The sequence below is a fragment of the Pelobates fuscus genome, chromosome 13, assembly GCF_036172605.1.
Source record: "Pelobates fuscus isolate aPelFus1 chromosome 13, aPelFus1.pri, whole genome shotgun sequence".
NCBI classification, from domain to species: domain Eukaryota; kingdom Metazoa; phylum Chordata; class Amphibia; order Anura; family Pelobatidae; genus Pelobates; species Pelobates fuscus.
Window position 1 is genome coordinate 11,934,898 of NC_086329.1, and position 17,198 is coordinate 11,952,095.

General features: G+C 40.5%; 1 protein-coding gene across 1 annotated transcript in view; it reads left to right on the forward strand.

Annotated features, from left to right (window-relative positions):
- The window catches only part of PRKCH (protein kinase C eta), a 114,738-nt gene that overhangs the window by 45,698 nt on the left and 51,842 nt on the right, over positions 1-17,198 (forward strand). The window contains exons 2-4 of the mRNA XM_063440430.1: positions 2,236-2,299; positions 12,658-12,808; positions 16,526-16,560. Coding sequence (XP_063296500.1) covers positions 2,236-2,299; positions 12,658-12,808; positions 16,526-16,560 — 250 coding nt within the window. The remainder of the gene's footprint in view (positions 1-2,235; positions 2,300-12,657; positions 12,809-16,525; positions 16,561-17,198) is intronic.

A 17,198-nucleotide genomic window follows, 5' to 3' on the forward strand; every position in this document is an offset into this window, starting at 1 on the left:
GTTTAAATAGGTAAATAATCGTAGCTGTACACCTCCAAAGTGTTAATTTAATCGGACATTAGAGAACAAAATAATTGCAAAGATTGATAAACCAGAAAAGTAGCAAAAATCACTCATTAAATGAATATATAATAATCATACTGATATTGAAAATATTTGTATAAAAATCTGTTATCGTATTACTTAGAACTGATGTGCCTACAGTTATTTACTTGATTGTGTTGGAGTGGATACAGCAAGCGTCGTCTTGGCTTTATACTGCTTTCTATGTTTTATATTATTGTGTAAATATGTGTTTGCCGACCATGCACTTTATTCTAGTTCTGTTCAAAATACGGCCTCAGATCTTGCGCAGTGTCAAGATGATTTACTTTTTAAGTACTTTTTAAGTACTTGATATATACAATAATTCCAATATCTAGATGCTCCTTTTGTGCCAATGCCTACCTATTGATACATTGTAAAGTATCTTGGGTTAAATATTTCTGGAATAACCTTTGTCTGAAATATTTGTGGGCACCGTGTTCCCAGTCTGCAAGACTTGTTTATCGACCTGTACTTGTCGCAACTACTGTCTGTCCAAGACATACATATAGCGGGAGGCCAGAAGGAAAATGTGTTTTTGCATAAACATTTTCTTTATTTTATTTTTTTTATGCATTAAGAAGTGAAGTTTCTGCTTATGCTGGTACAAACACACATGAATTCCACATAAACATTTATTTTCCATCTCTGTAAAAAAATTCAATGACTACTCTATTACCGCCATGCAATGACATGTGCAATAGCGGAGTTCATTGGGTAAAAGTGGAGACTGTTCGGCAGTGTGTGAAATGTTTGCTATTTCGGCCTGTGTAGCTTTTGTGATATGTACGGAATGTAGATTGAAAACTGACGGAACAGGTTTTTATACTTTTTTTAAATGTATTTTTTTAAACTTGAGGGCAGGATAGTCCTTGTCTCATCATTTTTTTTTAATTTTTTTATTCTTTATTTTTGTTGTGCAGAAAAGTTTGGCCGACATGTCTGCAGTGCCATAATAGCAGTAGCAGGCAAGATTAGGCATTCATTCGTGGAGAGAACAAAAGATGAAGTTGCACATTTTGCTAAAGTAACATATTAATACGAATTATGTTGTTAGGTGATTAAAACTTAAAAACAGAATAGAATTACAAACGGTTTTATAACCTAGCGTCTTCGTGGTGTATAGCAATAGAGTCGGAATATTGCTATGTTAAAATAATCAGTCAAGGGTGAAATGGCCAATGTAGTATGAACTAGGGCTATGTCGCTCGTAGTTTAGTTTGGGGGCCGCTCTGGAGTGGAGGGGAGTAGGGACGCTGTTTGGTTTTTCATAGTTAGCGTTTCGTCGTCCTCTGGGGTGTATGTTGGGTCAGTGTGGTTATTAAGGTATGGTCTCCATCTATGTCGCCGTTAGTCATGTCTCTGAGTAAAAGTTGTGGTGAAGACATGGAGGGGCTCTAATGTTTATGGGGGAGCTGTTCGCCTGGTGTGCGGTCCTGTCTGTGTCTCATCTGCCGGTTCGGATCTCACGGTTGTCACTGAGGACCCCCTATTGGTGCGGTTGTTGCTCTGGGTGGTATCGTGACTGGGAATCCAGTGGGGTAAATAGGAGAGCTCCCGGTAAGGTTGCCTGGCCTATGTAATAATCTGGGTTTCGTGTCTCGTGTTTCCCCGTGTTTCCCCGTTCCCATGTCCCCCTGTTCCTCGTGCCCCACTTTTCTGTCACACGGCCTTTGTGGTCAGTATCGTCCCTAGGGTGCCATGTGTCTATGTTCAAGGCTTCCTAAACACAAACTTAAATCAAATATTTAAACCTAAATTCACATCAAATAATTAAACTCAAACAAAGGTAAAAAATGTTAGCTGAAACTTTTGGTCGGCATGGACAGTCATTACGGGTGCAGCTTTACCTCTGGTATGGGCAGTCTCATGGAGGGTTTAGCAGCTTGGGGGTATCCCCTTTCCCCCTCTCTCCAGGTGTATGTGTCTTGGCCTTCACGGCTGCCGGGCGACTTGTCTCATCTTTTTAGGTGCATCTTTACACTGATACTTCTGGACTATAATCCCCATTATCCAGACTGATCATAAGGTCCTTAATGCTCAAAGTTGATATGTGTGAGATGTCCAAATTTAAGGTGATCTAAGTAAAACATCTAGATAAAGTAAAGTAATATAACCATCATTGACCTGTAATGCTCTCTTCTTTTTCAGCTTGATTTGGAACCAGAAGGGAAAGTTTACGTTGCTATAACTCTCATCGGCAGCATTACTGAAGGTAAGAAATATGGGTAAAAGCTTTACTTTGCCTCTTTAAACATTTGAATCCGTTTGGCTGGATTCCCAGTATTCTAATGGGTGAATGTATGGGCCAGTAACCACAGCATCTCATTTTTGAGGATCGGGCTTTGCAACATAACATTGGAGGCGTTTTCTTTAAAACGTGGAGAATTGACGAGAAACCTGCACATGTTCGGCCACGACAGGCAATTTGGAGATCTTCTTTAAAATGTAGCAATGTTGCCATAAAGGGACACTCAACTCTCCAAAAATAAAAATCACTATTTAGTGGATATACCCCAAACGTATACATGGATGTATTTCATTATGCATTTTTTAATTGGAGGTATATCCCAATCACAGGCTTTCCAATGCGGCTCAATGAGAAGTCTTTGCAAGGCAGATGCTCTGAGCAATTGCTGCCTCTTGAGTTTGTCTGCACTGAGCTAACCAAACCAGGAAATAACAGGACCGGTTGTCTGACTGACAGCCATGGGGTGTAACAAGGTTCATTTATAAAAGTGACAATTTTTATTAAAGTCTGATTATTTTTTATTTATTTTTTTATAAACTAAAAAGGACATACTCTATACACACACAAAGCATGTCAGCACACTAAAGTGTTCCTTTAATGTTTGCAATTGTCTTGACAATTCTTCCAAACATAGCTCTACAGTTATTCACCATTTAAAGACGTGCTTCAAAAATTTATTATTATTATTATTTATATAGCGCCAACAAATTCCGCAGCGCTATACTGAACTTTTCCCAATGTCAAAGGTTCAAAGAATATACCTATCCAGAAAAAATGCTTATAAAATAGACCTGTGCGGTTATATTTAAAAACAAAAAAACAGGCCACACATCAGTCAAACAATTGATAATGTTTCCTAAAAATAATTTAGCATTTCAGTTTAGTAATTTTGTCTTTGTATTATTATTGTGCAGTGTGTACTATAGGCTACTATACTAGACTTGTCACAGACATCTAGAGTATGATGCATATCTCCCAACATTTCAAACTGTCAAAGAGTGAGACCTTCATTTCAGGGGTGTTACTGGGGTGTGATCAGGGGTGGGGCTTTTCTGACAAATATTTTCGGTGACTTACTAAGGAAAATTTATACAACTAAAATATGTTTTAATTACAGACTGATTTCTAAATACACTTCTTGTAGTTCAAAGACATAGTGCTGGGAGTATTATTGCCGTGGAGTTTGGAATAAATTCAGACATACCAAGAATACTGAGCTCCTATAAAACAAGGACTGAACCCTCTAAATAGGGACACCTGCGAGGTATGACGTAGAGGACCTTTTAGTTACTTAGGCGACGGGTGAAAATCCAGTGGTTCATGCCATCTGCTACATTTTGGCCCTATCAACAGACCTCTGATCAATATTTCTGGGTAAGAGTAAACTCTTCTTGAGAAATTTTAGCAAGAGAAGGGCCAACAGTGTGGAGGTGATCTAGTGTTACTGTGACGAGTTATACATCCATCACTGCTCTGTCCCAAATTATTGCTGTATTATTGCTGTGGGACTCAGATATACAAAAAGTATGGAGCTTCTAGAAAAGAGGGACATTAAGATAGCATAAAGGGACAGAGGGAATATTACCCAAAATAGGGACTGTCCCTTCTCTTGGGGTATGCACGTCGGAAGATAAAACCAAACTGGCTCTTCTAGTTTTCATATCACAGATTGTCAGGCTGAGTTTATTTGTTCTTTAGGAATCAGATAGCCTTTACACACATGCCAAGCATTCTAGCGTTCCTAGACTTTGTCAGTATTTATTGCTTTCACTGGTTTCCGGAATCTGCTGCCGTGTTGTGTTCATTCTCTGCACTTTGATACCACAGCATTTAATTGTATTTACTACTTGAGGAATCCCCTCCCCCCTCATCATCACCAGAAGATCTATCAGTCCCATCAGAGGCTTATGGGATATGTAGTTTATCCCCCACCAGCAGTTCCATTCATTAGATTTAATGGGAGGAACAGCCAAGTGAACTGATAGATTGTGGCTGCTTTCGTGTTTAGATAGACCAGCGGCAAGCAGCCTTCGGCATTCCAGATTTTGTGGACTACATTGTCCATAATGCTCTTACAACCATAATGCCGGCGAAGCATCAGGGGAGATGTAGTCCATAACATTTGGAACATCTGTAGGTTGTCTACACATTCTAGGCAGACACACAGGCATACAAACTATGCAGGTAGGAGTGCTCAAAACGACTTCCGTCTCTTAATGGAAAGTCCCCCATATAACTATAACACAGCCATTAAAAAGCTGCGGTGTCTGATCTATCTATGGGTTAGCACTGTATAGACTATAATCTGCGAGATCATGTGCATGTCCGATGCAATGTAGAACTTGTTTGACAATAGTTGAAGCAACCTCCAATAAAACTAGTGCATCAGCTGATAATAATGTTTTTATTCAGAGGATGCAAGTATACACGGCGTGGTTATACAATATAGTATGTAAAACTGTCATAATCGAAACAGCGCAGTGATGCAAGGAATACAAAAATTAGGAAACAAGCTCTTTGTCAATACTGGAGTGTGAGCGTCGTCCAATGGAGGGGGCATAATGAAGGGATACAGTATATGAAAAGGGTGAGAGAAAGGAGGAGTGGAGAAAAGAAAGGGAAAGAGAGCGATAAAAAAATAAGGGAATACAAGTAGAGTACGGCCCAAACTTGCTCTGCTTGAACGCAGTCATGAACGGAAGAAGCTAGTTTCCAATTCTTTGCTATATAAAAAATTTGATTTTCATTATTAATGTGTCTTGTTAGAGATCTTGCTGTAGAGGTTGGTAGCTGTGAATCTGGAGAAAGATAATTTTTAACAATTGAGTGATCCTAGCACTTCCAGCAAGTTTTTTTTTTTTTTTTTTTTTTACATCTGGTTAATCCTCCTCACATATGGATGTAGGTTCCCAAATTGCCTCATATGTATCCTGCATCTGGGAATGTTACCTATTGGGGTACAAATACCAATGAGAAAAGTATTTATACAAGGTAATACTTAATGTGTGCCAGGGAGCAACATCGTGGAAGGTCACATACATTCCCAGCCACTTATCAGCATCCAGTATTTCATTCAGATCATTGTCCAGCTTAGTTTCTTTGATTAGATAATCCAAGAATCTAGACGGGTCTATAAATCTGTTAAGATAAGCTCACAATTTTTCACCTGCTCAATGAGGGAGTTGTCTCTATCGTATTACTATAAACTGCAAGGGTTAGCAATAGTGAGAGAGACAATGTCAATTACAGTGTCGCAATCGGTTGTCCTTATTCGAAAGCCACAGTATTGCGGAGGTTGACACAGTGGAGGTGTCTTTACTCAAAACCCACAGTATTGCGTAGGTTGACGCAATGGAGGGTGTCTTTACCCGAAACCCACAGTATTGTGGAGGTTGACGCAATGGAGGGTGTCTTTACCCGAAACCCACAGTATTGTGGAGGTTGACGCAATGGGGTGTCTTTATCCAAAAGCCACGGTATTGTGGAGGTTGACGCAGTGGAGGTGTCTTTACTCGAAACCCACATTATTGTGGAGGTTGACGCAATGGGGGTGTCTTTACCCGAAACCCACAGTATTGTGGAGGTTAACGCAATGGGGGGTGTCTTTACCCTAAATCCACAGTATTGTGGAAGTTGACGCAATGGGGGTGTCTTTACCCGAAACCCACAGTATTGTGGAGGTTGACGCAATGGAGGGTGTCTTTACCCGAAACCCACAGTATTGTGGAGGTTGACGCAATGGGGTGTCTTTATCCAAAAGCCACGGTATTGTGGAGGTTGACGCAGTGGAGGTGTCTTTACTCGAAACCCACATTATTGTGGAGGTTGACGCAATGGGGGTGTCTTTACCCGAAACCCACAGTATTGTGGAGGTTAACGCAATGGGGGGTGTCTTTACCCTAAATCCACAGTATTGTGGAAGTTGACGCAATGGGGGTGTCTTTACCCGAAACCCACAGTATTGTGGAAGTTGACACAATGGGGTGTCTTTACCCGAAACCTTCATTATTGAGGAGGTTGACGCAATGGGGGTGTCTTTACCCGAAACCCACAGTATTGTGGAGGTGTTTCTGACTTTCTCTTGCTGTTGTAGCAGTTCTAGTACAGCGATGGAGGTACAGTCATTCTGTGAACTTGACCAGTTACGTTAAATAGTAGAGCACAGTAAACCACCTAGATATTACATTAAAACTTTATAGACTGGAACAGCTAGTGGTCAACTCACAGTAATTAAGATTTCATAAACCGAATACTGAGCTGCTTGCTTACCAATGTTTTGTTTTCACGAGGGAAAAACGTACTTCATATTACTTCCTTTCAAAGCTTAATTTTAGAAAAAGAAGAATTGTTTTTAAAAATGTAAAAAGATATTTTGGAGAGTTTGAAATAAATAGATAATAAAGGATTGTAGTTAAAATGCAAAGTTAAAACTCAACACTCCTGCTTCTACCTATGATAGTTAGAGACACACCAAATGTCAGAACATCTAAAGATTTTTGTAGTGTTTATGGTACAAGGATTCTGGATGTAGTGCCTATATTTTATTATATTTTTTCTTTTGAAAACAAAGCATATGTCAATTTGGCATTGCCAAAGGATTAACTGCGATCCAACACTGCCTAATCCAGTGTACCTGAACAAATAGTTTGGATGGATGGTAGGTGTTTAAACATATGAGGTCCCAATTTGGGGGATGGGCTTTTAGAGCTAATAAATAATTTGTTTCTTTATGTTTTCCTCATTGAACTCAAATAATTAATGCACCACAACCACTGCAATAAGCTGGAATGTTCAGAGCAACTCTTTAGGTGTAAAAAGTTTCATTAAGGGAGCACACTACGAATCATCATCACTAAAGTCTGGTACAGTGGTTATGGTACCAGGAGTCCTCCCACTGTTTTAGGTCCAACCGTTCCATGTGTGTATGAGGAGTGCAGTGTGTGTGTGTGTGTGTGGGTGGGTGGGGGCGGCGGCGAGGTGTGTGAGAGGTTCTGTGTGTGTGGGGAGGTGCAGTGTGTGTGGGGGGGGTGCAGTGTGTGCGTGTGTGGGGGGGGGTGCAGTGTGTGAGGGGGGTGTAGTGTGGGGGGGTGCAGTGTGTGTGTGTGTGTGTGTGTGGGGGTTGCAGTGTGTGTGTAAGGGGGGGTGCAGTGTGTGACTGTTAGATGGGGGGTGCAGTGTGTGGGGTGGTGTGCAGTGTGTGTGTGAGGGGGGGTGCAGTGTGTGTGTGAGGGGGGGTGCAGTGTGTGTGTGAGGGGGGGTGCAGTGTGTGTGTGAGGGGGGTGCAGTGTGTGTGTAAGGGGGGTACAGTGTGTGTGTAAAGGGGTGTGTGGGGGGGGGTGCAGTGTGTGTATGACTGTTAGAGGGGGGGTGCAGTGTGTGTATGACTGTTAGAGGGGGGGTGCAGTGTGTGTGACTGTTAGGGGGGGGTGCAGTGTGTGTGTGACTGTTAGAAGGGGGTGGGGGTGCAGTGTGTGTGTGACTGTTAGAAGGGGGTGGGGGTGCAGTGTGTGTGTGACTGTTAGAGGGGGGGTGCAGTGTGTGGGTGACTGTTAGGGGGGGTGCAGTGTGTGGGTGACTGTTAGAGGGGGTGGGGGGGTGCAGTGTGTGGCTGTTAGAGGGGGTGGGGGGTGCAGTGTGTGTGTGACTGTTAGAGGGGGGGTGCAGTGTGTGGGTGACTGTTAGGGGGGGTGCAGTGTGTGGGTGACTGTTAGAGGGGGTGGGGGGGTGCAGTGTGTGGCTGTTAGAGGGGGTGGGGGGTGCAGTGTGTGGCTGTTAGAGGGGGGGGGGGGGTGCAGTGTGTGTGTGACTGTTAGAGGGGGGGTGCAGTGTGTGGGTGACTGTTAGGGGGGGTGCAGTGTGTGGGTGACTGTTAGAGGGGGTGGGGGGGTGCAGTGTGTGGCTGTTAGAGGGGGGGGGGGTGCAGTGTGTGTGTGACTGTTAGGTGGTATATAGGGGCTGTATATTGTGTGGGGAGGTTGGGAGCCAATATGCATATTTTTTTGAATAACTTTTTTCCAATAACATCATTACTATATGCCCTCTCCCTTCTTACCAGATGGGGGACACACGGCAGGCCCCGGTGGGATTCAGTAACTGCTCACGGGGTTCAGCCCTCTCGCGAGCTTCTCGGAGCCGTTGGTTACCATGGCAACGCTTCGGATAGCGGGGCTCGCGGGAGGAACATCCGGCCTCGCGGTTCCTCCTCTCACCTCCCCTGCCCGCGAGGGACCCAGGCGGGCCGCGGGTTGGACAGCCCGGGTGCAGGGTATTATTATTACATCTACTGCAACTGTGACACGTGACCCCTAATATACCGCCCCCCCATTACCCACCTATACTATACATTCATATACTAATCATTAATATACTATACATTAATATACTAATCATTAATATACTAATCATTAATATACTATACATTAATATACTATCATTAATATACTAATCATTAATATACTATACATTAATATACTAATCATTAATATACTAATCATTAATATACTATACATTAATATACTAATCATTAATATACTAATCATTAATATACTATACATTAATATACTATCATTAATATACTAATCATTAATATACTATACATTAATATACTAATCATTAATATACTAATCATTAATATACTATACATTAATATACTATCATTAATATACTAATCATTAATATACTATACATTAATATACTAATCATTAATATACTAATCATTAATATACTATACATTAATATACTAATCATTAATATACTAATCATTAATATACTATACATTAATATACTATCATTAATATACTAATCATTAATATACTATACATTAATATACTAATCATTAATATACTAATCATTAATATACTATACATTAATATACTATCATTAATATACTAATCATTAATATACTAATCATTAATATACTATACATTAATATACTATACATTAATATACTAATCATTAATATACTATACATTAATATACTAATCATTAATATACTAATCATTAATATACTAATCATTAATATACTATACATTAATATACTATACATTAATATACTAATCATTAATATACTAATCATTAATATACTATACATTAATATACTAATCATTAATATACTATACATTAATATACTATACATTAATATACTAATCATTAATATACTATACATTAATATACTATACATTAATATACTATACATTAATATACTAATCATTAATATACTATGCATTAATATACTAATCATTAATATACTATACATTAATATACTATGCATTAATATACTATACATTAATATACTAATCATTAATATACTATGCATTAATATACTAATCATTAATATACTATACATTAATATACTATACATTAATATACTATACATTAATATACTATACATTAATATACTAATCATTAATATACTATACATTAATATACTAATCATTAATATACTAATCATTAATATACTATACATTAATATACTAATCATTAATATACTATACATTAATATACTATACATTAATATACTAATCATTAATATACTATACATTAATATACTATACATTAATATACTAATCATTAATATACTATACATTAATATACTATCATTAATATACTATACATTAATATACTATACATTAATATACTATACATTAATATACTATACATTAATATACTATACATTAATATACTATACATTAATATACTATACATTAATATACTAATCATTAATATACTATACATTAATATACTAATCATTAATATACTAATCATTAATATACTAATCATTAATATACTATACATTAATATACTATACATTAATATACTATACATTAATATACTATACATTAATATACTATACATTAATATACTAATCATTAATATACTATACATTAATATACTAATCATTAATATACTAATCATTAATATACTAATCATTAATATACTATACATGATATATTTATATACTATACATTAATATACTATACATGATATATTTATATACTATACATTTATACTAATCATTAATATACTATATACTAATCATCAATATACTAATCATTCATATACTATTTATATACTATACATTAATATACTATGCGTTATATATTTATATACTATACATTAATATACTATACATTAATATACTATATACTATACATCAATATACTATTTATATACTATACATCAATATACTATTTATATACTATACATCAATATACTATTTATATACTATACATTTATATACTATTTATATACTATACATTTATATACTATACATCAATATACTATGCATTAATATACTATACATCAATATACTATTTATATACTATACATTAATATACTATACATTAATATACTATGCATTAATATACTATATACTATACATTAATATACTATACATTAATATACTATATACTATACATTAATATACTATACATTAATATGCTATACATCAATATACTATTTATATACTATGCATTAATATACTATACATCAATATACTATACATTAATATACTATACATCAATATACTATTTATATACTATACATTTATATACTATGCATTAATATACTACACATTTATATACTATACATTAATATACTATACATTATATATTTATATACTATACATTTTATATACTTACTGTATATACTCGAGTATAAGCCGACCCGAATATAAGCCGAGGCCCCTAATTTTACCACAAAAAACTGGGAAAACGTATTGACTCGAGTATAAGACTAGGGTGGGAAATGTAGCAGCTACTGGTAAATTTCTAAATAAAATTAGATCCTAAAAAAATTATATTAATTGAATATTTATTTACAGTGTGTGTGTATATAATGAATGCAGTGTGTGTGTGTGTGTGTATGAGTGCAGTGTGTGTGTGTTGCAGAGCCTTGGTGGGGGGTGGGCAATTTTATTATTTTTTTTTAATTATTTTAATAATTTTTTTTAATTTTATTTTATTTTATTTTAATTTTATTTTATTATTATTTCATTTTTTTTCGTCCCCCCTCCCTGCTTGATACATGGCAGGGAGGGGGGCTCTCACTCCCTGGTGGTCCAGTGGATGGGCACTGTGTAGGAGGGGGGCTGGCAGGAAGAACTTACCTCTCCTGCAGCTCCCTCCTCCTCCGCGCCGGTCCGGTCAGCTCCCTCTGCCAGCTCCCCGTGTAAGTCTCGCGAGAGCCACACTATGACCCCGCGGCTCTCGCGAGACTTACACTGGGAGCTGACAGAGGTGCTGAACGGACCGGCGCGGAGGAGGAGGGAGCTGACAGGAGCTGCAGGAGAAGTAAGTAGACGCTCTGCAGCCCCCACAGCCCCCAGTTTGTATTACGGCAATGTAAATTGCCATAATACAGACAATTGACTCGAGTATAAGCCGAGTTGGGGTTTTTCAGCACAAAAAATGTGCTTAAAAACTCTGCTTATACTCGAGTATATACGGTATATACTATACACTTTATATATTTATATACTTTACATTTTATATATTTATATACTATACATTTATATACTAAACATTTTATACATTTATATACTATACATTTATATACTATACATTTTTACTTTTTACATTTTTGTTCTTCAACATCTGAATTACTTATTTTATTAATTTTTTTTTTTTTATCTGATGTGTACGGCCTGTTAGACTGTCCTCACATTTCCTGTGTTAATGCTGGGCCTTAACACCTTGACCACAAATTCACTCGTTTATTTTCTGCATTATTGAAGCCGTTTTTACATATTATATATATATATATGTGAGAGAGAGAGAGAATAGCTGTTTATTAAATAAATGCAGAATTAAATTGGGACGCACTGCTCTAGCTACTCGTAGATACTGCCTGATGTACTATATGGGAGAATTGTTCTTCTTCCCAATACAGAGTTTTTACTGTAAAAGTTATGATGCGTCATTACTTTGAGTAGCCCGGGAAGTTACATGTGGCTTTTGCTAAAATTGTTGTTGCTGTTGTGTTGTCCCTTTCTTTTACATTAGTTATTTTACAATGTAATTTTACCTTCTACTATCTGCTATCACCATAAATGATGCCCCTTTCCTGCTAAGGACCTATTGGGAGAGGAGCTTGGGGGTCTCATCCGCTCCTGTCCCGGAATATTGAGAGCTACATAGTATCGGCTTTCCTGGATTGTAACTCCTGTTTTCAGTCTCATAGTCTATGACAATGTTTGCAAACCCCAAAGATGGCATTATAACCCCATGTACATAATTCGTATCCCACACAGATGGTGCGTACAAAGTCATTTCTTCCCAAAGATAGCTCAACACCTGTTGTGTTTATTTTGTTGGTTTTTTTAGGTACCTTAAATGATGGAAGGATTCTTAAACACTTTACCCGCAAGCGTCAGAGGGCCATGAGGAGGAGAGTGCACCAAGTGAATGGACACAAGTTCATGGCAACCTATCTCCGTCAACCTACATACTGCTCTCACTGCAAGGAGTTCATCTGGTAAGGGGTTTTATCATTTATCTGATTTGTTCTCATAATGTTGTTTAGGATAAAACATGATTACTGAGCTTCCTGAGTGACTATCGTCAATAAGATTCTAATAACGGAGAATTGAGTATATCTTTATAAAAACTTACAATACCCCACAAGTTGTCTTTGTAACCGTTTATAAAAGCTCCCGAAAATTTTCTTACGGAGACCTAAAACCCAGAACAAACACAAGACACACTGAAAATCATGGTATGTTAATTGTTTCCATAGCTAGATCGTCTGTAACAACATAAAAATAAGGCTGCTTTCTGGGGTAGTTTTGAGAGCGTGAGCAGGGGCGTACTGACAACTTATAGGGCCCTCGGTCAATAGGAGATCAAGGGCCCCCCTCTCGGTGCAAGGTCTTTGTGCAGCTGTCATACAGATATGTGCGCGCTACCCAGCATGGCTGTGTGAGTCATGGCGTCCCCCAAACAGGGCCAGATGTACTATAAAGGGTTAATCCAACCAAAAACAGTGTTTTAATAAAACAGTGTTTTTGAGTGGTGTACCCCTTTAATAGCTTGCCTTATGCTCCCCGCCCCCCCCCCCCCCCCCCCGTGGGTAAAGGGGCACAGGGGCTGGGATGGGTGAAGGGGTACAGGGGCTGGGATAGGAAAAGGGGGGCACAGGGCCTGGGATGGGTGAAGGGGTACAGGGGCTGGGATAGGTAAAGGGAGCACAGGAACTGGGCTGGGTGAAGGGGCACATGTAATGGGATGGGTGAAGCGGCACAGGTACTGGGATGCATGAAGGGGGGCACTGGAGCTGAGATGGGTGAAGGGGGCACTGAGCTGGGTGAAGGGGCACTGGGGCTGGGATGGGTGAAAGGGGCACAGGGGCTGGGTGAAAGGGGCACAGGGACTGGGATGGGTAAAGGGAGCACAAGGGCTGGTATGGATGGGGGCACAGGTGCTGGGCTGGGTGGGGGGGCACTGGGGCTAGGATGGGTAAAGGGCACATGGACTGGGATGGGTGATATGGGGCACAGGAGCTGGAATGGGTGAAAGGGGCACAGGGGCTGAGATGGGTGAAGGGGGCACTGGGGTGGGTGAAGGGGGGCACTGGGGCTGGGATGGGTGAAGGGGGGTACAGGGGCTGGGATGGGTGAAGGGGGGTACAGGGGCTGGGATGGGTGAAGGGGGCACTGGGGCTGGGATGGGTGAAGGGGGCACTGGGGCTGGGATGGGTGAAGGGGGCACTGGGGCTGGGATGGGTGAAGGGGGGTACAGGGGCTGGAATGGGTGAAGGGGGGTACAGGGGCTGGGATGGTTGATGGGGGCGCTGGGCTGGGTGAAGGGGCACTGGGGCTGGGCTGGTTGAAAGGGGGCACAGGGCTGGGTGAAGGGGGCACAGGGCTGGGAGAAGGGGGCACAGGGCTGGGTGAAGGGGGCACAGGGCTGGGATGGGTGAAGGGGGCACAGGGCTGGGATGGGTGAAGGAGGGCACAGGGCTGGGATGGGTGAAGGAGGGCACTGGGGTGGGCTGGGTGAAGGGGGCACTGGGGTGGGCTGGGTGAAGGGGGCACTGGGGTGGGCTGGGTGAAGGGGGCACTGGGGTGGGCTGGGTGAAGGGGGCACTGGGGTGGGCTGGGTGAAGGGGGCACAGGGGTGGAGCTGGGTGAAGGGGCACTGGGGCTGGGATGGGTGAAGGGGCACTGGGGCTGGGATGGGTGAAGGGGGCACTGGGGTGTGCTGGGTGAGGGCCACTGGGGTGGGCTGGGTGAGGGGGCACTCGGGCTGGCATGGGTGCAGGGGGCACTGGGGCTGGGTAAGGGGGGATATTAGCTTAAAAAAAAGTAATATTTACTTACCTGCTGTCTGCCAGGCTTCAGCATATTCTGTAGGCGAGTGCAGGGCAGGAAGTGAGGTAAGTTCTCCTCTTTCGGCCTCGCCTCTTCCCCTCTTTCGGCCTCGCCTCTTCCCCTCTTTCGGCCTCGCCTCTTCCCCTCTTTCGGCCTCGCCTCTTCCCCTCTTTCGGCCTCGCCTCTTCCCCTCTTTCGGCCTCGCCTCTTTCCCTCTTTCGGCCTCGCCTCTTTCCCTCTTTCGGCCTCGCCTCTTTCCCCTCTTTCGGCCTCGCCTCTTTCCCCTCTTTCGGCCTCGCCTCTTTCCCCTCTTTCGGCCTCGCCTCTTCCCCTCTTTCGGCCTCGCCTCTTCCCCTCTTTCGGCCTCGCCTCTTCCCCTCTTTCGGCCTCGCCTCTTCCCCTCTTTCGGCCTCGCCTCTTCCCCTCTTTCGGCCTCGCCTCTTCCCCTCTTTCGGCCTCGCCTCTTCCCCTCTTTCGGCCATGTCTATTCCCCTCACACGGGGCTCCGCAGACATTGCATGGAGGAGACCAGGCAGGAGCAGCAGGATTCCTGCCAGGTCTCAGAAGGTGGGGGTGGAGGGGAGGCAGAGGGGGGGAAATTAGAGAGCGATAGGTTGCAGGAGCAATGGAATTCCTATCGCTGGAATATGTGCAAATACAATTCTGTTTGTTTCTGGCTGGGAAGATCTGTGATCTGATCTCCCCAGCCATAGCATGTTAGTGCAGCCTGCCGGGCCCCTGGCTGTCTTGGGCCCTCGGTCCATGACCGATCTGCCCGAGTGGTCAGTCCGCTGTATATATAAACTAGCATTTTTTATTCTTTTACAGCATGTTCTTAAAAATTGAAAAAGTCTCTCGGCTATATAGCACCATCTAATTCATACATTAATACTGCATGGTATGGTGCATAAACTGGAAAATGAGAAAATGTATCCTCTAAAATATATTAAAGGAACACTAAAGCACCATAACAACTTTATCTTAATAAGGGGTTTCGGTGTATAGATCATGGCCCTGCAGTCTAATGCTCAATTCTCTGCCATTTAGGAGTTAAATCACTTTGTTTATGCAGCCCTAGTCACACCTCGCAGCATGTGAGCTACTCAGTCTCCCTACACACTTCATGTAAAGAGAGATCTAATGTTTAAACTTTATCTATTGCACATTCTGTTTAATTTATCCTTTCTCATCCCCTGCTCTGTTAATAGCTTGTTAGACCCTGCAGGAGCCTCCTGTGTGTGATTAAAGTTAAATTAATAGAGCGGTAGATAAAATCTTCTAAAGTAAACCTGCTGTGCTATCACACCGGATTGAAAATGATTTTTTTTTTTCTTCAGTCTCAGCCAGGGGAGGTGTGACCAGAGAGTCATAAATGGCAGAGAATTGAGCTGTGAGACTGCAAGGCATGATATATACACCAAAATCTCTTCCTGAAGCATACGTTATTTTGGTGATTAGAGTGTCCCTTTAATGTAATATTTATTAAACCTCTGTATATTTTGAAGTATAAGGACTAGACTAAGTCTTAACATATGTAAAGAAAGTCCACGTGTTTTGTAATTTTGTCTTGGACACTTCACAACCTGATGTAACAGCGATGGTATGTTTGGAACATTTTTACCTGTATGCTGAAGGCAAGGTGTTTTGCACTCTTATTTTTATAACCGTATCTCCTGGTAAATGCCACTGTCTGTTTTGCCAGGTTTGTGAATGTAAATTCACTAGACAACCAAAATTCTAATTATGCAGAAAAACTTTTCTGTGTTAAGTTAGCTTTAATTTAGAATCAAATAAATGTAAATCCTTGTTATGTAAAGATGTACCTGTAACTCTTTTGCTGATCTACAGTGTCTTTATAACTTGTTTTTGTGTGTTTATAACAGGGGAGTATTTGGCAAGCAAGGATATCAATGCCAAGGTAATGTGGAAGAGCCTGTATACACGTATGTTTGGTTGTTGGATGTGCCTTTTAGTAAAATTATACTGCACGCTGGTTTCAGGACAACAAAAGTAGACTTATGGTATTCATAGCAATAACAAATTGTGCCGTGGTGACCCACATATCTTCAACACCTTTATTTTACTTGTTACACAAATCTCTGTATAGGATTCGAGCTGGCCAATTGATACAACTTGCTGCCTGAAGAGAGTACTTCCAGCCGGCCCATCCACACCAAGTAAAAATCCATTCTAATTGTGGAATTTGGTGTTGAAGAGAGCAGCCATCAAATTAACTAAAATAATAAATACACGTTCAGCCACTGTGGGAACTATGCTGAGTACTTTGTCAGCATGGGACCCTGGTGTTTGTCAAATTTGACAGCGGCATTCAGCTTCCAAAATTTTTTTTGCCACCAAATAGGTTTTAAAGTATGTCAATTATCTTTTGTCAGGCTTTAAATAGAAATTACTGTACTTTTTTGTGTGTGACTATTATTATTACGCATGAAAGCATTGCGTACTTTTACAATAAACATAAAGTAAATTATCTCAAATGTATCACTATGGCTCACACTCTCAACTGATTCATTGGCTAAATGAATCGATACTAAAACT